Source organism: Petaurus breviceps, unplaced genomic scaffold, assembly GCF_028583685.1.
Source record: "Petaurus breviceps papuanus isolate PSGF00001 unplaced genomic scaffold, PetGlider_PUasm1.0 138, whole genome shotgun sequence".
NCBI lineage: Eukaryota > Metazoa > Chordata > Mammalia > Diprotodontia > Petauridae > Petaurus > Petaurus breviceps.
Window position 1 is genome coordinate 20291569 of NW_027185694.1, and position 22922 is coordinate 20314490.

General features: G+C 41.8%; 2 protein-coding genes across 3 annotated transcripts in view; one reads left to right on the plus strand and one right to left on the minus strand.

Moving 5' to 3' along the window:
* Positions 1 to 3561, minus strand: part of ZNF205 (zinc finger protein 205) — a 57031-nt gene extending 53470 nt beyond the window's left edge. The window contains exons 1-2 of one of the 2 annotated variants that reach the window (XM_069107003.1): positions 2192 to 3561; positions 1621 to 1693 (exon numbers count right to left, since the gene is read on the minus strand). The gene's annotated coding sequence lies outside the window, so the exon portion shown is untranslated. Of the gene's footprint in view, positions 1 to 1620; positions 2098 to 2191 lie in introns of those variants that run through there. The other variant, XM_069107010.1, reaches the window with a different exon arrangement.
* A 10-nt stretch (positions 3562 to 3571) lies between these two features.
* ZSCAN10 (zinc finger and SCAN domain containing 10) lies at positions 3572 to 22748 on the plus strand. Its single transcript, XM_069107085.1, has 6 exons — positions 3572 to 3766; positions 10398 to 10908; positions 13157 to 13349; positions 13608 to 13681; positions 14244 to 14301; positions 16028 to 22748. The coding sequence occupies exons 1-6, from the start codon at positions 3585 to 3587 to the stop codon at positions 17617 to 17619; spliced, it is 2610 nt and encodes an 869-aa protein (XP_068963186.1). The 5' UTR covers positions 3572 to 3584; the 3' UTR covers positions 17620 to 22748.
* The last annotated feature ends 174 nt before the right edge of the window (positions 22749 to 22922 follow it).

Consider the following 22922-nt stretch of genomic DNA (forward strand, 5'->3'; position numbering starts at 1 on the left):
TATACACACATACGTGTGTATAAAAAATGACAAGAACGACAGGTTTCTAGGAATGTGGGTTTTAAGTCTTGGCTCTAATGTTCACATGCTGTATGACTCAACATCTTTGAGCTTAGATTCTTTTAAGTTTTATGATGGGAAGTATAACATCTGGGCGGAAGGGAAGAGAAAAAGCATATATATAGCATCTACTCTGGAGCAGGCACTGTTCTAAGTGCTTTTAAAACCAAAAAACAGGGGTGGCTAGGTGGCACAGTGAATAGAACACTGGTCCTGGAGTCAGGAGAACCTGAGCTCAAATCCAGTCTCAGACACTTAAAACTTACTAACTGTGTGACCTTGGGCAAGTCACTTAACCCCAATTGCCCTGCCCTTCCCCCTCCAAAAAGCATAAACACCAAAAATAAACAACAAACAAGTATTGTCTTACTTGAGTCTTGAACCAACCCTGGGAGAAGGGTGCAATTATTATTATTCCCATTCTACAGCTGAGGAAACTGAGGCAATTAGAGGTTAAGGAACTTGCTCAGGGTTGCAAAGCTAAAAAAGTGTATGAGACCAGATGTGAACTCAAGAGGTCTTCCTGAGTCCAGGCCCAGGACTCCATCCACTGTGCCAAAAGCTGCATTATTTGTACTATGTTATCTTACAAGGCTGTGATGAGAAAAGCATTTTGCAAACCGTAAAGTAACATAAAAATGAGTTATTACTATCTGGGGAGAAAAAAACCCTCAAAATAAATCAGTGTTTTAAAATATTATAGGGACTAGTTAGGATGGAAACTCAAACTTGACTGTGAGTGTGAAGATTAACAAGGTCAACCCATACAACAAAAACCACACTAGGGTCAAGATGAAAAACATATTCCTAAGAAACGGATTAAATAGATTCGTACAAGATTATTTGTGACTATTTTTGAACAAGAGGTTGTACAAGCAGTGTCAGAAATGCTGAGCCTAGGAATTTCAGTATCTGCCTCCGAAAAGAAAAATTAGGAGAGTGTTAGTAATGGTCTCTCCTAGGAAGAATCTACTCCCCAGTCCATAACCATCATCCTCTCACTGTTCAAGCCTGGGTGCCATCATAGATGCTTTTTTCTATTGTCAGTTCCTCCCCAAGTAAAGCAGTTTGGCCTGTGCCTCACATACCTAACATAATTCTGATATCCGAACTCAGTCTTTACTGCAATTCCAGTCTGTTATTCTATAAAATCTAATGTCCTAGACACTAGGCCCTTAATTGCCAACTTCACTAGCTGTATCTTTAAAAATATTTTTTAAAAGTATAAAAAAAAACCCATACTTGCAAGATATTTATCTTCCATAGAAACCTATCCTAGGATATAGGTCTCACAAAGGTCCATCCTGATGGTCCTTGCCCATTGACAGTAGGGGCCTGTAGTTCTGTATAACAGCCCTGTAGGGGGCTCTTTTCCTAGATTCCAGCTGCCCCCATCCCCCATCTAGGGTAAGGTATACAGCCACACCCTCAAGAGTCTGCCAAGTGCCTGGTTCTTGGTTTGGAGAAAGGAGGCAGGAAAGGGAGAATAGGGGCACAGGGAAACAACCTAAATATGGGCAATCTAAGCATCAAGTTTATACTTTAGAATGAGTTCTTCACCTTTTGTGTCATGGATGCCTTCGGTAGTCAGATGAGGCTTATGGACCCCTTCCCAGAATGCCATTTTTAAATGCTTAAAATACATAAAATTAACAAAGGAAACCAATTATATTGAAACTAGTTATAAAAATACTAAATAAACAGGGGGCCCAGCTTAAGAAATCCTGCTGTAGTGGGTGGGAGAATATTAAAAGTAAGCCCAGGAGGCCAGGAACAGAGCTGGAGCTACTGCCTCATGGATCCAGGGCTGCCCCCAGAGTTTTCCACCTGTGACTCCCCCCAATATCCAATCCCCTTCTTCCCAACACTGAGATCTCCAAAGTCTCCACTCCCATCCCTTCTCCTACCTCCCTTCTCTCTTCCTCCCCCTCCATTTCCTTTCCCTTCTCCCTTCCCCTTATTTCCATTGCTTTCTCTTCCCCCATTTCCTCTCCCTTCCCTCGTAACCTTTCCTCACCTTTCTCTCCCCCCCCCCCCTTATCCCCCCCCCCCCCCCGCCGCCCCGCCCCTTCCGTCTAAACATCCGGTCCCAGCACGCTCTATCCCCGCCCCTTCTCCCCGGCGCAGCTACTTCACTCCTCGCGAGCTCCTCTCCGGTGAGGCCCGAAGTCCCAGGCTCCTCTGGCCTGCTCTCACCCCTCCGGGTCCCGACCGGGGTAGCAGCCGGCAGCTAGCCTCGGACTCCCCGCAGAGTCACTTTTCTGAAAAGGGGCCGCCCCCGTCCTGTCTCTGAGGCCCCGGCCTCGGCCGCGGCCAGCGGGGCGGGACCATCTTGGAGCCCTCTCGACTCCGCCCTCCCCCAGCCTTGATGCAAGCGGGCGGGGCGGGGCGAGGCTGCGAGGCGAGGCCAAAGAGGATCGTCCTAAGAGGGAGGAGTTCAGGTGGGGCCCAGCCCAACTCCAGCTCTGGCCCCGCAGCCCCTCAGGAGTTGCATGCTGGCCCCCTTTTATAGATGGACAAACTGAGGCTCCAAGAGTTATTTAAAAGAGATTTTCCAAGGGGAACATAGCTAGAAGTCTCAAGCAATTTCATAGGATCATAAATTGGAAGACTAAAGGGACCTTACAAAGTCATCTAAGTAGAAAATTTACAGATGAGGAAATTGAGACCTGGAAAAGTTGAGCGGCTTGCCTAAAGTCCCACTGACCAGGGATGGCCAAGCCACACAGAGTGGAAATTTAGATTCAAGTATGATCATTTGACATCTTTCTACAGTATCGTTACTTCCTAAGAGAGAGGGGGAAGGGGACTACATAGGGACCTTTGAAAAAGACATTTGAAAAGTCAACACCCTTAACTGACCACCTCTGTGGTTAAACCAGGAGACCCTAGGAAAGCCAAACAGGTCAAGGATGCAGTAGAGAGGCTTGGGAACTAGTTTAATGGGTGAATGACACAGAAAAACACCAAAGTACTGAAATCCAGAGTACTTTAGCTACCTTTACTCTCTCTAACAAGCGAAAGGAAGAGTTTTCTCTCTCCACTACCCTAACCCCCATCTATTTTCCTTTTATTACCTGCTTTGGGTGTGAGGAGATAATAAAGGTAAATTTCTTTAGTCCTAGATCTCTTATTTGCCTAATAGGAGCCAGTCATCCTGTAGAAGGAGACAAAGACATCTTGCCTTCAATTAGTTTACCATTTGGCTGATTGAAACTAGAATTAAGTAGATAAACAGCAAGAAAAATAGTTGCAATGATAATAATGAGATAGTTTGATTTGGCAATAGATGTCACAGGTGACATATGATTAATTAGTAAATGAGTGGTATAAACCAGTGTCAAAAACAGAATGACAGGTGGAATGGTTCACATGCCCACCCATAAAAACCTCATGCATATCCAAGATTTGAAAATCACTGCTCTATCTGGTAGTGTAAAAGTCCCTTTTCCTCATTACTGGCTCTTATCCTGATAACTGGAACACTAAGGGTTAAAGCTCTGAAAGACCCTCTAAGTACCTGGATGGGACTAAAGAAGGGAACTTCCTGTTCCAGTTCCCATGTGTTCTTACATCTCACCACAGCCCCTGGGTGGAAGTGGCAGGATCTTGGTCTTTGGAACCCCAAAGAAGAGAAATCCTACAGGGGAGGAAAACCCCATCTCTGCCTCACCCCAACCCCAACCAAGTGCTGCCCCATAGAAAGGTGAGTCTGAGGGACTAAGGGTGTGGGCTTGACCTGAGATGTACCAAAGTGGTTGGAGAGAAGGAAGGGAATAGGATGGGAGTAGGAATGCGAAGAGTTTGTCTCAAACAAGATTGGAAATGGCTCCAAAAGAAACATGGATTTGAGGGTGTGCATATGCTATAGTAGCTGAGCTACCCAACACTCTCTCTTTTGCAAGCATGCCCAAGGATAATAGGGAAAAAATGAGCAGCTGAAACTTCTGTGAAATGGACTTGTAGTTTCTGGGTTTCTGGATTAATACTAAATAGGCTTTTATCTTCCACAAATTTTGTAAGGCTCTATGAAACTATCCCTTGCCAAGCTCTATAAGGCTCTGTGCAAATCTGTCCCCTAGAGATGGTGGAATATAGGCTTATACACCAAGTAATTTTCTCCTTTTTCATCTCACAGCTGCCCTCCACATTCCTTCTTTCTCCTCTTGCCACAGCCTCCTCCTCATCCAACACATGCATACCTCAGTCCTGCTCTGAGGGACCCTTTGGAAATCTTGAGAAGGAAAACCTATCACGTATACCTTTGAAGTCCTGACCCAACTGTTCTCTTTGACAGACCTGAACCTCTTATTCCTATGAGAAGCATTGAATGGTAAGGTGGCAAGTATTCTGGACTTAATCAGAACAGAAGGCCTGAGTTCTATTCCCCATTCTTTCTTTCTTCCTGTGTGACCTTGGATAAGTGTTCCCCTCTTGTTCTCACTATTTAGACGTATAAAATGAGAATTGGACCAAGATGGTCTTTAAGAGCCCTTCTAGTTCTGATTAGTCTGAGCAGGGTGTGTTTTAGACAAAATTGTAAAAGCATGGGAAGTATATCTTTAGGGTTTCTTCTGGATGTCTGTTGTACAAAGCCCCCCGTATTTCCTGATCCAGAGATGATCTGTGCCCTCCCCTCCCACTCAAATTATGTTTCACCTTATGATTAGTGATTCCCAAAGTTTCAGAGAGGAATAGTTAGTGAAATCAACGAATCCTTGTTCTGGTGAGAATCATGGAGAAGGGAGGCTTTTCCCTCAGGTAACATGGTTTCCCTGACCTTGCTGCTAAGTAATGGCATAACCTTGAACTATTTCTTTTTCCTGTTAATGGTATCAGTTTCCTCCTCTAGAAAATAAGAAACCAGATGATATCCAAAAATCCTTTTCGGTTTAATGTTTCAATGTGGATTATGAATATTTTACCTCTCATTTCATTTTCACATCATAACAGCATTGCCATAATTGTGTTACTACTTATTCCCATACACATTCATATGATAGACTGCAAACATGTGGGCAAGGACCTCATGGTCCATAAAGAACACTTTTATTCTTCCACATTTCTTTTGTAGTGTTTAGCACATAGTAAGTACTTGCTTTTTAAAATTTGTTGAAATAACTATGGTCAAGTCTATGGGTTAGGCTTAAATCGACATAACCCGGGATTTCAATCAGTCTTCTTTAGTGTATTCTCGGTAGTATCCTGTTACCCCATCCAAGAGACATCTGTCTTCACAGCCCCAAATGTGGTGTTAGTAGGGAAATCTACTCCCTGAATGGGGAGCTATATCTTTCACAGAAACCTCAGGCTTCAATCTTATCAACTTGGACAAAAGTGCCTCCTAGTCCTATATTCTTCATATCTTATTCCCTTGCTAGATAGACAGAGCTCTGAGCTCCATGAGGGCAGGAACCGAGTCTGTCAGAATTTTATTACCTTCCCCCCCCCCCCCCCCCCAGCTAAGACAGGGCTCTCTCTGCACACTGTAAGCTTTTAAGAAGTATTTGTTGTTGCATAGATTTAAAGTTGGGATTCAAGTCCAGTGGAAAGTAAACTAGTCACTGTTGCCATCTTTGTATCTGCAGAACCTAGCACAGAGCCTGGAACATAGTGCCTTCTGTCCCTTAGAAACTGACATCAGAACATTAATAGTTGGAATTTAAGGCTCAGGAAGCAGGCAGTGGCAGGAAACATTTTTCATGAGTTGCCCCAGAAATTGTACCTGGTTTGTATATCAGACTAGTGATAGAGAAAATGTTTTGTTGGTTTTTTTGTTTTAAACTTATGGAGAGGCTCATGTAGAGAAGGCCACAGTGGTGCCTTATTTCCTTAGTGATTTAGACTTAGAGCTGGGAACTCTCTTCTTATGCTACCAGTGTCCCTTTTTTCAAATAATAATTGCTAGCTTTTATATCATTCTCGAAGATTTGCAATATTTTACATGTTATCTCATTTGATCCTTACAAAAACCCTGTTATTTTTTATTTATTTATTTTTATTATTTTTATTTATTATTTAGGTGCTATTTTTATCCCTATTGTAAAAGCAGACAGTGGAAAAATGACTTGCCCAGGGTTGCAGAGCTAGTAAATCACATAGGAAGGATTCTAATTCAAGGTTTTCTGACTCCAAATCCATCTACCATGCTACCTGGCTGCCATCATGAACATGTAATCAGGCTGAGCAGACTTGGGAAGAGAAAAGAATTAGCTAGTCATGCCAATGGCTGAGAGCTGTGAGTTACAACCCAAAAGTAACATAGTTTGGTTTGGATTTTGTCACAACCACAGTGGAATAAATAATAGAAATATCATCATGCTCATTTTAGGCTTGGGAAAAAGAAAGATGATTTGCCCATAGACTTATAGTTAGGAAGAGCAGAAATTTAAACCTGGATCTTCTGCTGCTTCTATAAACAAAACAAAACCAAAGTACAATTTTGAGAAAACTGATCTACTCTATCCTCTGTCCTCTATTCTACATAAGTCCTAGAGAAAAGAAGATAGCTATGATTACATAGCTTGCTAGAAAGCAGAGCCAGGATTAGAATCCAGTTCTCTCATTCCAATTCTCTTTCCAAGACACCAGTAAAAATAGTACACATTTCTATAGCATTTCATAGGTTGCAAAATATTTTCCTCTCAGAAACCCTGAGGTAGAATGCACAAGTATTATCCATCTCCATTTCACATATTTTTTAAAAAGCAGAATCATGAAATACCATCTGGATTCAAATCCATGTCTTCTGACTGCATTGTTCAGTATTATTTTTGCTGCATTGGGACAGTTAGGAGATGCAAAGCATTCATTCATCCTCTACAAAGTCCTAAACGTAAAGAGGGCTGTTTCTGCCTGGTAAACTGTCAGACATGTCTTAGAACTGAAATAATGTACCTCCCTTCCTAGTCCCTTGCCCTTTGTCTTCTCAGAAGTGGATGATGCTAACTAACATTGGTCAGGAATTTTGGAAAAGGCTGGGAAATAGGGGGCTTTGGAATTAGACTGGCAGTGCAGGTGGGCAAAGTAGAGGGAAAGGAGTTGACTGGTGGAAAGGTTAGCCCAGTTCTGTGATCTATATGAAAGGATGAAATGACCATGGTGGAAACTAAAAACATGAAAAGATAGCAGTGAGGGAACCTCCTTCTTCTCTAGAGGGTAGTCTCCAATGAAAGGGAAAGCCAATCTCAACTGACTGCAAGAGGTGACCAGGACAAATCACTATTATTTCAATGATCCCCTTCCCCAACACTCTTTTTATGCATTGCTACAACAAAGCTCTAGACAGTAGAAAATAAGGCTTTAGAATGGGGAGCTTAAAGGTAATTTAATGCAAACCTTTAATTTTACAAAAGAGGAAACAAGTCTGCCGAGGTTAGTTGACTTGCTCAAAGCCACACAGGTGGTAAGTGTCATAGGTATTTTGAACCCAGGTCTCTGACTCCAAATTCAAGACTCTTGACAATCATAGTTAGTCAACTCACCATTTATTAAGCTTCTGCTATGTGCCAAGCCCGTGCTAAGAGTGGGGGGATAAGGCAAAGAAAGGCAAAAAATGGTCCTATCTCTCAAGGAGCTCACAATCTAATGGAAAGGAAAACATACAAACAGCTGCACGAACAACACATATTCAGAATAAATTAAAGATAATCTCAGAGGGAAGGTATTGAGATTAAGAAAGACTGAAAAAGGCTTTGAGCAAAAGGTGGGAGGAAACTAGAAAGCAGAGATATGAGCCTTTCCAAGCAATAGGGGACAGCCAGTTAAAACATCATTGTTCTGTTCACTTCAACTCAGTTTACCAACACGAAGAGAATTCTCATATCTAATAACTAGATACTGACTCAGAACTCTGAATTTGGAGTCTAGAAGTGCTACAAACAAGGCATTGAAAAGTTGGGGTTGGAGTTGGTAGAGATGGAGGTTTTGATACCACTTGACCACCAGAGGGTATCCTGCAATCAGCTGCTACTGTGTTTCCCCGATAATAAGACACTGTCTTATTAAATTTTTTTGGAAAGAAAAACACCGGAGGGCTTATGTTGTCCTGCCTCAGCTCTCCTCCTCGGCACTGCTCTCAATGGCGCCAGCAAGCAAATCACTGGGGAAGAACAGGATGACGCAGTCACTGCTGCAGCTCTGATTGGATGGGGGGGGGGGAGGAGGGCTTATGGGTGGGGGGGGGGGGACGGTGCATACAGAGGGTACCATAATGTAGCGCAGGGGATCACCTTCACTACAGTAGCAATCTCAATAGGGCTTATTTTAGAGGAATCTTACACAGTAAGGGGAGGGTTTATTTTCGGGATAGGTCTTATTATCGGGGAAACACGGTAGTGGACCACCCTGTAATCTGAAAATTGTCTCTTGAGCCAGAGGTGACCAATCTTATGCAAACACCACATGTGATAAAATGCTAAGGTCCCTGAAAACACCCCAAAACTTGGGTTCTCTTCTAAAGCCAGATTGTTCCACTATCTCCAATGCTTTTTTTTTCTGTGTCTTGTTTTTAAAGTTGTATTGATGGCTTTTGTTTTAATGTAACTATCTTTTTCAAATATACTCATTTCTTCACTTCCTCCCATTCCCCAGTTAGCCTTCCTACATAACAAGGAAAAAAAATAGGCAAAATCAGCACATAAACACAAGAAACAGTTCGGAACAAGAATGCAACATTCCATATTCATAATCTCACACCTCCACAATGATACTATGTCTTTCTTTTAGAAGCAGCATTGCTGAATAGAGAACTGGGTTTGAAAAAAGGTTAACCTGAAGTTCAGATCCCACCGGACAGTAGAAGTCATTTCTAGTCATTGAACCTTTCATCTATACCTTGGTTGGGGGAGGAGCAGGGAATGAGAGTAAAGGGAAGATGGTAATGAGAATAAATTGACATAACACATGTAAAGTGCTTGGCTGACCTTTCCATTGTGAACTTACTATTCAGTAAGACCTTAACCAAAGCTGCCAGTTATCTAGAATTTATAATGGATAGACTCCTTGAAGGCAAGTGACTGTTATTTTTCATCTTTGTAACCACAGAGACCTTCATATAGTAACTGCTTTGTAAGTTTTGGTTGAATTGAATGCTAACTACAACATGGATCATAAATCTTTAGGGCTGTAAGCAATTTCAACATTGACTTACTGTACAAATTTAAAAAGTTAAAAAAAACTGAGTCATAGAGAGGGGGATGCAATGATAAAAAGTGTAAGAGCCTCTGCCCTTCTTTTCTATGTTCACCTTCTCAAAAACTAAGTAACTTGGGGGAAGGAAGGAAAAGAATCGGGAAAGTCTTTGTGTAAGAGCTTTGAAAGAAACTAAGGATTCTTAAAAGTGAGTTCTGCCAACTCTTCCCAGACTGTACTCTGCCAGCCCCTTTTCAATTCGTTTCCCTTAGAATTATGCGTTCTCTTCCTAGTTCCACTTCTACTCTAGGTTAAGGATTGACTTTTCCTGATTTCCTCTAATCAGACAGTAGGTAGGTAAGATAGCTTGGTACAATGGAAGGTCATTGACCTTGGAGCATAGTGACTTAGGCTCTATTATTCCCAATCCTTCTACAAGCCAACTCTCAGTTTAGTAACAGAAACTAGAATTTGTGTAACCATTTAAAGGTATCACATTTGATCCTTCCAACAACCATGGCACATAGGTAATATTATTATCCCCATCTTACAGCTGAGGAAACTGAGGCAGACAATACTTAAGTGACTTACCCAGGGTTGTATAGCTCACAAATACTGGAGCCTGGATTTGAATTTGGGTCTTCCTATTTCTCCAGGTCCAGTACTCTATCCATTTTACCACCTAGCAATGGGAAGTTTGCTTCTTGCTGGTTTCTGAAGCCCTGCACCCTAATCACTACTCATAATGCTGCCTCTAGCAGTCGAGCTAGAACCATCTCTAAGATCTCTCCCAGCACCTTGCTTGTAGTAGTTGCTTTTATTTCTTGTTGAATTGAACTGAATTTCAGTTTTGTGATTCTGATTCTCCAGTTTTAGTACATCTTTTACTGGCTTTGCTGGTTTTGGATGTGGCCATTCTATCCAGGTCTTCATTTTCTATCTAACTTATCAATTGACAAGCTCTTTTGCAATCTGAATCCGGTTTTTTTATAAAACCCCCAGTCCCTTCAGGCTAACCATTGTGATAACCTCTACCCATTAACTCTTAACAATTACTCTGTTAGCATATTTAAACAATCATTTAAAGTAGATTACCCAGAAGTCTAGTGGCAGTGGGGGATTTTTCTCTTAATCTGCCTTCTGTATTTTCTTGCTGATGCAGTATCCACACCCACCCCCTAGTAGAAACTTTTTTTTTTTTCCAGGTATCCTGTTAAAGTGTGGAGACTTGGTGGACTGGATATTGGGTTCCTAAAGGTTGCATTGATCTCAACTGAAGTGAAGCTCCCCATCCTCCCACCCAAGAAAATGATGTCTCCAAGACCAAGTTTGGCAGCCCTACAATCCCAAACTCCCCAGAATCAAGAACTACCAATAGTGAAACTTGAAGAGTTTTCTTGGGAGCAGGAATCCATCCAAGCAGGAGGTCTGCCCAGAAGTGAAGCCTGCCGACAGCGTTTTAGGCACTTCTGCTATCAGGAGGCAGCTGGCCCCAAGGAAGCTCTCAGCAGACTCCGAGAGCTTTGCTGCCAGTGGCTAAGACCAGAGGCCCACACCAAAAAACAGATCCTGGAGTTGCTGGTGCTTGAGCAGTTCCTCCTTGTTCTACCTGGAGACATTCAGGCCTGGGTGCGTGGGAAGCATCCCAAGAATGGCGAGGAAGTGGTGACCCTTGTGGAGCATTTGCAGACAGAGCCTAGCCAAGCAAGGCCAACGGTAAGAAGAAAAATCTAGATTGGTGTAATAAAGACTTCATGGAGAGGATTAATATTAGGCAGCATGGGATAGTAGAGCTCTGGGTAATATAAAACTGATCCCCTACAGCCAGAAAAATGGGTCCAATCCAAAATGATATTTAATGGGAAAATATAGAGTCCATTAATTTGGACTCAGAAACAGCTATTGCACAAATATAGAATATGAGAGTTATATGGCTAGTTGGATATCAATGTAAAAAGGCCCTAGAGATTTAATACTGGACTGAATGAGGCACCAGTATCAAGTGGTGAAAGCCCAAAATGTTAATGTGATCTTGGGCTATATTAAGAGAACAGTATTGTTTAGAGAAAGACAGGTAATGGCACCTCTGTACTTTGCTTTGATCAGACCTCATTCTAAAATATAGTTAAGTTTGGGGAGCCAAATTGTTGGAATGATGTTTGACAACCTGCCAAATCAAAACTTTAAGTAAAGTAAAGTAGGGACATTTAATAAAGATTGAAGGACTAGCCAGCTGAATGAAAGAAAGTGCACAGAGGTCAGCTGAGATAGGGAGGGAGCATGCAAGCATGATTTGAATGAACTAGGGTTCAAGCCAGAAAGGAGAAAACTCAGGGGGCCTGAGTGAGAGCGAGATGTGTCCTACTATTTGAAAGGCTAATAAATGAAAAAGGGACTAGACCTTTTTTACTTGGCCCCAAGAGGGTAGAACTATGAACTAGGTGGAAAATATGGGTCCTTGATGCTTTTTGTTGTTCAGTTGTGTTCTGTGTTATGGACTTTTGCATGAAACCTAACATAGTCAAATCTAGGCTCTGCCATTAGTTCATTATGTGACCTTGAGCCAGTTGCTTCCCCTCTCTAGACTGTAGTTCCATTCTCTGTAAAATGAAGGGAGAAAAAAAAAAAGAGAGAATTAACTAGATCATTATTTACAGGAGGCTCTTCTAGCCTGATTTCTGAGGCTGGTGGATTACAGAGTAGGTTCCTTGGGATAGAAATTGGGGTAGGGACTTTTTTTTATTATTTATTAGTGTAGTTGTTAGATAAGGAAGTTCTGTAGCCTCTTCTAGAGAGCTATCCTTACTAGGTTATGCAAAAACAAATAGCTATGGCTAAGTAGAAATAAGGGTGTGTGGTTAGAGTACTGATGAATTGCATTCAAGTCCACTGCTGCTGTTTGTGACCCTTGGCAGTGACCCACACACAGCTACCATCCTGGAATAGTACAGGGAAATTCCCCATACAAATAAAATCACCAGTTGGGACTGGGGAAGTAGGGAAAGAAATATCTTAGAAAAAGGACCTTCTTTCACTTGTTCTAGTGATTTAATCATTTAATGATCTAAAAGTACCTCAGTTCAGCACTTTATTCCACCGTGAAAAAAGCACAAAGATAAATAAGGCCTCTAGAAGCTTACAGTCTAAGAGGGTTATATAAAATGGGTACACAGGCAAATATCCCACAGATTAGAATATGGTAAAAGTAATGTGAGAGACAGCCTGGGAGTCTGGAAGACCTAGACTAGGTTCATGTTGGACTTTGGACGCATACTGGCTGTGTCACCTTGGACAATTCAGTTAACATCTTAGTGCCCCCAGGAAACTCTAAAACTAGAAGTTGCAGAGATGATACCAGTCTTCATTTGTAGAGGAAGTTCCTCCACTGAAGCTTCCCACGCCAGTGAAATCTCACAGGTTTTTGGAAGTGTTATGTCATCAGATGATGAGAAGTCATGAGAGAATCTAGGAAAGCTTTGTGGTAGAGGTGGCCTAAGAAGTAGGTCTTGAAGGATGGGTAGGACTTCAAAAGAAGAGGGAGGAAGAGCATTCCAGGCATTAGAGGTGGGAAAGTAGGGGAACTTGTGGGGCCGAGTCATGAGGAAATAATGCGAGAGAAGGAAAGAAAGGTAGGTTAGAGTAATATTATGGAGACTTTTGAGTACTACCTTACCCAAGAAGTTGGCTCTTAATTCCTCCCAGATGGACTTTTCTAATCTTTATCCTTCCAGCCATAATGGCCGCCAGTTTCTTCTGGTTTTGTCTTCAGGGACTGATGTTAATCTCTCCCAACTTCATTCTTTTTCTGTTCTGTTGCTTGCTGACCCCAGGAATCAATGAAATATTTGTTCCTTCTGTTCCCATCTTTCTAGAAGTAGCTTTATTTTAAGGAGATTTAGAGTTTTAACTATCTGAAAAATGAATGACCTTTCACAAGTGTCTTAACCTTATGGGTGTTTCCCAGGTCCTTGGCCACACACCCACATGGATAGTGCCTTCACAGAAGCCAACAGCCCTGAGTACTGGAGAAGAGCCCCAGAAACCCCAACCAGAACCAGCCAAGCCTTCAAAGGAGGGGAAATGGAGTCTTGTAGCTAGGTCCAAGCAGCAGCTAATTCCTGGCCTGCAAGAGGAATTCCATCTCTACCAAGAGAGAGGTAAGGATCTGATCTTCTCCTGGGAAGGGCTGGGAGTGGTCCAAGGTGAGAATAGGGGCACAGACATGGCAGGGAAAGGGAGTGGTAGTGGTTAGTTTTTGCTGGGTGCAGGGAAGTATCTCTTTTATACCAGTGTGTGTTGCCCTGCCTACCCCTACCCCTCATATGACCTGGGGACCATCTGGTCCTGAAGACTGAGCAGAGAAGTTGCAGTGTAAAGTTATGGACCCTTTTAACAATGCCTTTCTTCTCCCTCAGGCTCAGCTGTTCCTCGGGGCCCTTCCCCTTCCCAGGAGGAGAGATCCAGAGACCTAGAGCTGGCAACTGTGCTGGTGAGCTAGGGAACTTAGATGTTCTTCTTAAGATTATGGAATGACTATCTCATTGGGATCCCAAGTGGGGAGAGAGGGAGGATAATGGAAATGGGGCAGCAGGACAAGGTATGGATAGACCAATCTCCCTACAAATTAACATTGGGAATTCAGAAGTTCCTCTCCCCCAAGGAGAACCAATTGGTCTAAAATAGAAAAGGATACCTGTGTGTACATATTGACTTAAAAAACCACATATTAACATTATCTACGGTTTATTGTATTTATTTCATTTGTTAACTATTTCCCAATTAACATTTTAATCTGGTTCAAACAGAGTGACCTCTATGCTCTAGACCTTTAATGACTGCTGCCAATGGGTTTTTCCAGACTCTTCCTCTGACCTGTTCATCATTTCCTTTTTCTCCAATCTTACAACATCTCTTTTGCTCCTAATATTTCCAGTCCCCTCTATTCTGTCAGTACTGATGAGATTGTACTGAGAAAAAAGGTGGGTGGGGGGCTTACAGGAGGCAATTGCCTCTTTTTATCTTTATCTTTTTCTCTTCCTTGGCATTTCAAGGAGTCTCTGACTTTTGAAGATGTTGTAGTGGAGAAAGTTTGGCCTGCACCCTCTCTAGGTAAGATTCCTTCATCTCTGGGACTAGGAAATGTCTACTGTGCCCCATATTGGTGGGATGGAGGGAAGGCAAGCCTCTTGACATCCCAGAACTTTTGTGCATGCCTCTGTACTAGAGAGGCAGCCCAGCCTGCTCAGGAGCTAACATACCACCACATCCTTATTTACCTGCACGAGGCTTGAGCATAATTGAACGGTTGCAGTTCCCTCTCATTTGACTTTTTAAACAACTTATCCCCATGGAAATAAGCATTCTAGGAGGGAAAGGGCAGGATAATTCACCAAGCATATTTTTATGCTTTTAATTGTTGGGGATACAAAGAAAAACACTGTTTTTCTGTTGGATTTTCCTTGCCCCTAACAGGCTCCACCCCAGATCTTTAAGGCAGTGGCCCCTCCCTCTTGCTTGCTAGCAGCTCTTCTCTGGCCCCCTGCAGTACCACACCTGCCCCAGTGGGGAGCCTTAAACTGAAATGGAGAGACTGGGCAAAAGGAAGGAAATACCATTTGTAAACATCTTATCCAACTACCCAGTCCCAATTCTACTGCTTACCTATGAATTATCTACATTTTTTACTCAGAATTGCTCCCACCCTCAGCAAAGCTCTGGGGTAGGGACAAATAGGAGTCAATGTCTTAAGTATATAGGTTTTAAGAAATAAAAATCTAGTAAGTTTTGCAGACTGGGAAAAATTTACCAAAGACCAGTAGTCAAGGCTTTATATCTGTTTTGCTTAATGTTCCTTTTCCCTTAACCTAAGAAAGTTTCCTCTTTGTTAATGCTCCCCTAGCTCAGAAAAGAGTAAACGTGGGCCAGGAAGGGATCGAAGGCAGCTGTAGCTAAGGCACTGCTATCCCCAAAGATTCTAGAAAGGAGCAAGAAAGTTACAGGAAGAAGGGGTTCAGCTGTGAGTGCTCTAGCTAAACTCATTCCTATGAAGCATTTATTCATTCTCTATTACTTCAGCCAATCCAAATAGCCATTGGAATAGACATAAACAGAACATTCTAGCATAAGAGGTTCCAGACATTTTGAACCTTCTGAAAGTCAGCGCAATAAAACATTGCATGAAGAGAGGGGAAACCCAGCTTCCTTACAATCCTGGCATGCCCGTTGGCTTATTGTGAGAGAGTGACCTGGGCCTCATTTTCTTTCTCAGAAAAATAAGGAGTTTATAAGAGTCAAATGATGGTAGTTCTCTGGTAGTTCCAAAATTCTGTGGTGATTCAAAACCCAAAAAAATGTAATCTCCATAAAGTGGAAGTTATACTGTTTTTTTTATCCAGCCTGGTTCCTTGGAACCAAGGAAAGAGCACTATCTGGAGCCATAAGATTTGGGCTTGAGTAGGGTCTTTGCCACTGACCTCTGTGTGACATTGGGCAGGTCACACCACCTCTCCCTGTCAGGCAATTCTCTAAGAATTGCTGGAAAGGAGTTTCTGTACATGGGAGTTAATCTCATTGATGAAATCAAATATCCTGATGCAACCTTCCAGATGGTATTCCGTTCTTAATATCATTCGCCTCCTTACTCATTCCCCTCCCTGAAGGAAGACCAGAGCAAGATCTTTCTTCCTCCCCTCCTGAAGTACAGTGTTTAGTTGACTTGCAGCTTTATTTCCCATCTTCTGCACTGGGGTTTCCTCCCTTCTCCCACATCATTGTCATTACATATTCTCTGTGCTGGGCCTGTTGCCTACAATCTGTTTCTGTTTTCCTCCCCCAGGGCTTGGAATTGGGACACAGAACAGGAAAAAAATAAAGCAAGAAGGTTCAGAAAAACCTACAACAATTCCAGGAAACGTAGGCAAGGATATCTCCTTGATGCCCAACAGGGAAAATATACAAGAGACTCGGTGGGGGGCTGAAAGGCAGTGGGGGCCTACTGCTTCAGAGAATAAAGGAATATCCCCTTCTAGTAAAAGTGAAGTTTGGGAAATAAGAGTCTGTGATGTCCGAGAGAAGCCTGAACCTGAGGAGACACCAAAGACTGAGTGTGGAATGAGCTTTCCCCAGTTGTCATGTCTTCAGGCACACAGAAGAACCCATGATTCCCTCAAGCCCTACCAGTGTCCATGTTGTGGGAAAAACTTTGGCCGTGGCTCCATCCTCAAGCTGCATTTGAGGACACACACAGATGAACGTCCACATGTGTGTTCTGATTGTGGGGAATGCTTCCGGCAGAGTGGTCACCTGAGAAAACACCAGCAGACCCATTCTGCAGAGATGGCCTTCTTGTGCGCTGACTGTGGTCAGGGTTTCCAACGACGGTCCAGCCTTCTGCGACATTTACATGCCCATGCCAGGGAAACAGAGCAGGACATCAAACCAGCCTTCCTGTGCTCCATTTGTGGACAGGGTTTCCAACGGCATGCCAATTTCCAGCGCCACCTGGGTCTCCACACTGAGGAGAAACCCCTCCAAGGTGTTGAGTGTGGCACAAATTTTCTTCAGGGTACCAGTAACCTCCATCAGCAACAAGCTCCCATTGAACAGAAGCCTCATGTGTGTGGTGAATGTGGCAAAGCCTTCCAGAGAAATGAGCATCTGGTCGCTCACCAGCGGATCCATACAGGAGAACGGCCCTTCTCTTGCCAGGACTGTGGACGTGCCTTTAGCCAGAGCTCCCAGCTAGCCAGTCATCGCCGTGTGCATACTGGTGAAAAGCCGTATGCCTGTTCTGAGTGTGGGAAGCACTTTGTGCGCCGGGCTGGCCTTGCACGCCATATGCTGACTCATGGCGGAGAGAGGCCCCATCACTGTGGCCAGTGCAACAAACGCTTCAGCCAGAGCCAGGACCTGAGTCGCCACCAGCGCAGCCACACTGGTGAACGGCCATGCCGCTGTAGTGAGTGTGGGGAGTGCTTCAGCCAGAGTGCTCACTTGGCTCGTCACCAGCGTATACACACAGGAGAAAAACCTCACCCTTGTGACACATGTGGCCGTTGCTTCCGCAATAGTTCCAACCTGGTACGACACATTCTGACCCATACAGGAGAGAGGCCCTACCATTGCAATACCTGTGGAAGGAGCTTCCGCCGGAACGCCCACCTTCAGCGCCACCTTGGGACCCATCCAGCAACTGATACTCCAGAAGGAGGCAAAGATGTTAAAGAACTGGGGGGTCTAATCAAGGAGGCTCCTCAGCAGTGCCCACAGTGTGGAAAGAGCTTCAGCCGGGGCTGTAACTTGCTTAGACATCAAGCCATCCACACAGGTGCCAGACCCTATACCTGTAGCCAATGTGGGCGGAGCTTTAGCCGCAATTCTCACCTGATGAGACACCTGAGGACCCATGCCAAGGAGACTCTATATTAGGCATCCCTGAAACCCTTACTTGGTTAAAAGACCCTGAGCCACCCAGAGGGATCTCTTCTGGATTTGCATACTGCCAGTCTTCAAATAGGACAGAGAAAGTGACCTCATCAGGCCATTCCCATTTGTGCTTCTTTCTCATACTCCTCCCTCTCCCTAACTTTTTTCTCAACCTTTCCTCTCTGAAAAGAGTAAAGCAAAATAATTGCCTTCTTAAAGTTTTCTTAGACTTATTCCCTCTTCTTCACCCACAACCATCACAGATATTCACTCCCTCCTCAACCTAGGAGGATAAGTAGATTTCCACTGGGAAAGGATAATCCTAAATATTTATTCAGTGTCCCTACTTTTGCATTCTCAAAGACTTTGGCCTTTGGGCTATTGAGGGTCTCATAGGACCTAGACTGGAAACTACCCTGCTGGCAAAAGACATAAAAAGTCAGACCAAGCTCTGTACATCACACAAAACTTCATGATGCAGAGTCTCTTGTACCTTTCTAGAACTAAATGTCCATCCAAATACCTACCTTAACTACTCTAGGAACAGTATGTCCAACAAGGTCCCATGTATCATTCAGGAGAGACCTACTCACTGAGCATTTGTGCACCCAGACAAGATTTGGGGAAAAAACAATTTTTTGGACAAAATATTTTCTTTTTCTTTTTTTTTTTTTGACAAAATATTTCTTAAAATTGTTTTCTATTCTTAATTTAATCCCCCCAAAATTCCATATACAAAGTAGAACCAAAAGAGGCATATAGGTGAAACTGAGCATCTAATACATGCAATTTACTTTTTAGAAGTATATAGTAAATTTAACATGCTAATTTAAAAGCTGATCTGCTTATGTTTTCCCCTGACTTTCGTTCTGCATATTTTAAAAAATGTTACCAGTGACCTCTTTTCTCCCCCTTCTTTTTTTTTCAATACTATTGATAGTTCTTCTCTAGAGGCAGCTGGTAGAACAGTGATTAAAACTCTGAGCTTGAGTTCAAATTTGGCCTTAAGACACTTGTAGCTTCCTCAACTATAAAATGAGGATAAAAATAGCACTTACCTTGCAATATGGTTGTGAGAATCAAATCACTCAGCACAGTGCCTGACCACAGTAGGCACTATGCATAATTTTAAAAAATTTCAATCCTTGTAAAAAAGCTTAATCAAAAAGACAAATCCACACATTTGCCATGTCCCAGAATGTAAAACATGGGAATTTATTAAAAGGAATATTAAAAAGCAGATCTACTCAGCAGTTCTGCCTCCCTAAAGTTGACTTTGTACTTTTTATGCCCTTGATCATGTCCCTTATGCTTTCCCTTAGAAGCTTTACACATTTCCTCCTTAAAAGCAAATGTATATCCTCGTTCTTTCCATGTTGTCTCAGACCCTTAAATCTAGCCAGATTTCCAACTATAGTTTCCTGTGGACCCTTCTGCAAAGGTTTTCCTCAAAAACCCTTTATTAAACATATCTTGGTGATGGGGGAAAATAGCAAGAAAGATGGTTTCTGTCCTGATGGAGTTTAGTGTCTAGTAAGAGAATATGATTTCCATGCAGATATAATTCAAAATAGAACAAGATTTGGGAATGAGACTATTTCAAGGCCTAAGGAGTCAGGGAAGATTTCCCTTAGAAAGGGACATTTGAGATGGCTCCAGAAAAAAAGGGTAGAATTTAACCAGGTAGAGACTGAAGGAGAGGAATTCAGAGATGGGGAACAAGATAAGCAAAGACAGGGAAAAGTCGTTGGGCGTGGTAGCATTAGATTGTGGAGGAGTGTGAGTGTGCACAGTAAACTTTATGTTTAGTAAATATTAGGGAGTGTTCTATTTGCTGAAACTGCCCTGGAAATGAAAGGCAGTTTTGCAAAAGAATTGAACCAGTCAAACCACAGTCTGGTATTTGGCACATTTTATTTTAACTCATGGAGGCTGTATTGCTTAACTTGATATACCTAAGGGCAGAGCAGAGGGAAAGTCATTAGGGCAGCACCTCCAAAGTGGGATAAAAATGGCTAATGACTAGGAAAGGGGGTTTGTAGCCTGGAAGGTTCTAGGTGTCCACCAGTGAGGATTTAATAAGTGCCTCCTGTACACTAAACATGGGAAATAACAGATAAAAACAGAATGACCCAGGCCTGCTAAAGGAGTCTGTTCTATCAGATGGGCATTAGGAAATGGCATTTAAACTCAACTTTAAAAGCAAAGTAGGGATTCTAAGAGACAGGAAGTTCCTGAGTGAATATATTCTAGGCATTACAATATGGTATATACATGGAACAGTAGATAGGCCAATTTGTCTGGAATCTCAAGTGCATGAAAGGAAGTAATATGTAAAAATCCTAGAAAGAAGGAAGGGCTTCAATTATCAAATAGGAGTTGGTATTTGAACAATAAGAGAACCACTACAGAGCTTTGGAGCAGAGGAAAACCATGGTCAAACTTGGGCTTTATCAGTTGGGCAGTTGTGTGGGAGATGGATTAGAGAAAGAAGAGATTTAAAGTAGGGACACCAATTGGGAGCCTATTTCAATAGTGATAGAGGAGATAAAGACCTTAATTAGAGCAGGTACGCTATGCATGAAGAAAAAGTGAAAAAAAACAGATGTCAAGGTAGGCAGGAGTTTCTAGCCAGGTAAGGGTAAACTCGGGTTTGTTTTTGTTCTGCATTTTCCTCATTATGAGTGATTTGGAGTATTCTTTAGTGTGGTTATTAACAATAAATAATTCTTTTGAGAATTATTTATTCATTTCCGTTGACGACTTGTCTACTGAGGAATGGCTTTTGATCTTATATAATTCTGTTATCTTTATTTCTATAATTACTTGTCTATATACTGTGGATATAAAACCCTCATCAGATATACCAGATAAAAAAATGTTTTTCCCAGTCAGTCTTCTCTCAATTCATGTCATCCAAATTAACCTGTATTTTATCTTTTGTCATTGCCTGTATGTCTTGTTTATCTCCTTGTACCTTTGAAAGATCTATGATCTGTTTCTCTAATACTTTTTTATTTTTATGGTGTGATCTTTAATATTCAGGGCAAGTATCCACTTTGAATTTATTGTGGAATATGTTATAAGATATTGTTCTGCGGTGGCTAGGTGGCACAGTGCATAGAGCACCGGACCTGGAGTCAAGAGGACCTGAGTTCAAATTTTGCCTCAGACACTTAACACACACAAAAAAAAAAAACCTAGCGGTGTGACTTTGGCCAAGTCACTTAACCCCAATTGCCCTACCTTTTCTCCTCCAAACAGCAAAATATTAAATTAAATTTTTAAAAAATTTAAAAAAATATAAGATACTGTTCTAATCCTAATGTCTGTAAGAATATTTCCTAGGTTTTCTAAAAGTTTTTTTTAATAAAATAGGAAATTCTAATTTATATTTGGAAGTTTGACAAACACTACATGATTAAGTTCCATTAATCCTACTTCCTCTTATCTAGTGAGTTACATTATTCCTAATTCTTCTTTGTTGACTCTGTTTCATGTAATTGCTTGTGTATTTTTTAACCTATAGCTAATGGTTTTGATGAATGCTGCTTTATAATATAATGTAAAGTCTGGAAGGGCTATTCTTTTTTTCCTTTGTTTTTTTCATTATTTCCCTTGTTATCCAGGACCAGAGGTGGCAAACCCAAGGACTGCTACATCATAATTCCTGAGTGAAGCCAGAACAAGATTAAAACTTAATTAGGAAATATTTAATAAAAAATAAAATACAATGTAGATATTGTTGATTTACAATTTTCTGGGTCAAGATGGGGCCCACGAGGATCTTCTATTTAAGTTTGACACCACTGTCCTAGACTTTTTGTTGCTCCAAATGAATTGTTATTTTATCTAGCTCTCTGTATTGAGTATTCTTTGTTTAGTAGATTTATTCCTAAATGTTTTATCCATTTCGTAGTTATTTTGACTGGGATTTTCTTTTCTATTATTACCTCTGAAATTTAGTTATTCTATATCGTTTTTCTCAATGAGTTTCGTTTATATTACATTGGTGTTGCCATAAACTCTTTGTTTTCCTGTTTCTAATAGTGCTGTAACAACCTTTTTTAAATGAAGAACACTAAGTTGTAGATTTGAGAAGGTCCATACATTTTTGAGCATGTAATAACCCCCAAATATGTTATATATTGGCTTTGGACACTTTCATTGGAATGTTTTCTTTTCTATAAATGTATATTTCTGGTGGCTTGATCAAGATAAACTTTACACTGATTCTTTGAAGGAATTCACATGCCTTCTAATGTTTAGGTACTTACATTATCCTGTACTATTTCACATATAAACATAAATGGGCCTCTTTATGTTCTTTTTTTTTTTTTAAGCAATTGGGGTTAAGTAACTTGCTCAAGGTTACATGGCCAGTTATTTCTGGGTGTGGTGCTAAGTATCAGAGCCCAGATTCGATCCCAGTTTATCCCGACACTAGGGCCAGTGCTCTTACTTGCTGAGCCACCTGGCTGCCCCAGAAGTCTTTTTTTTTTTTTTTTTTTTGCCTTTTGGAGGGCAATTGGGGTTAAGTGACTTGCCCAAGGTCACACGGCTAGTTTTTGTGTTAAATGTCTGAGGTCAGATTTTAACTCAGGTCCTCCTGACTCCAGGACCAGTGCTCTATTCACTGCACCACCTAGCCGCCCTCTTTATGTTCTTCATAAGTGATTTTCTACCGTTTTTGGGGGGAGCTGATAATTCCTATTTGGTTTCCTCTGGAGCTTTGATTACATTATAAATTTGTTCATGAGAACCTTGAATGAAACTTTTTTTCTTTCTCATCTGTTGGCACAATCCTTAATTAATTCGTCCAAAGCCTGTTCCATTGTTGAAAAATCAGAAAGTCTCTGCTTCTTTGGCCAGGGCAACTCTGTTCCAGTTATTTACCACCAAGATCAGCTCTGAGCCACTAAATAAGGATCTTGGATCCTTTTTGAGTGAAATTGATTCCATCCACTGCATTAGAGATGCTATCCACTCTTCATTCCTATGCACTCAGTGTTGCCACAGGCTCATTTCAGTGAAGAATTCCAGTAGGAGCAAATCTGAAGAGCTTCATCCTCATCTCTGCTTCCTGGCTTTCTTCAAGTCCCAATTAAAATCATACTTTCTACAGGAAGCCTTTCCTCATCCTTAATTCTGATGCCTTCCTTCTGTTAATTATTTCCAATTTATTCTGCATATAGTTTGTGCCTAATTGTTGGCATGGTATCTCCCCACAGTGAGCTCCTTCAGATCAAGGACTATCTTTTCTGTCTTTTGCCTTTCCTTGGATTCCCAGTGCTTGGCACATAGGA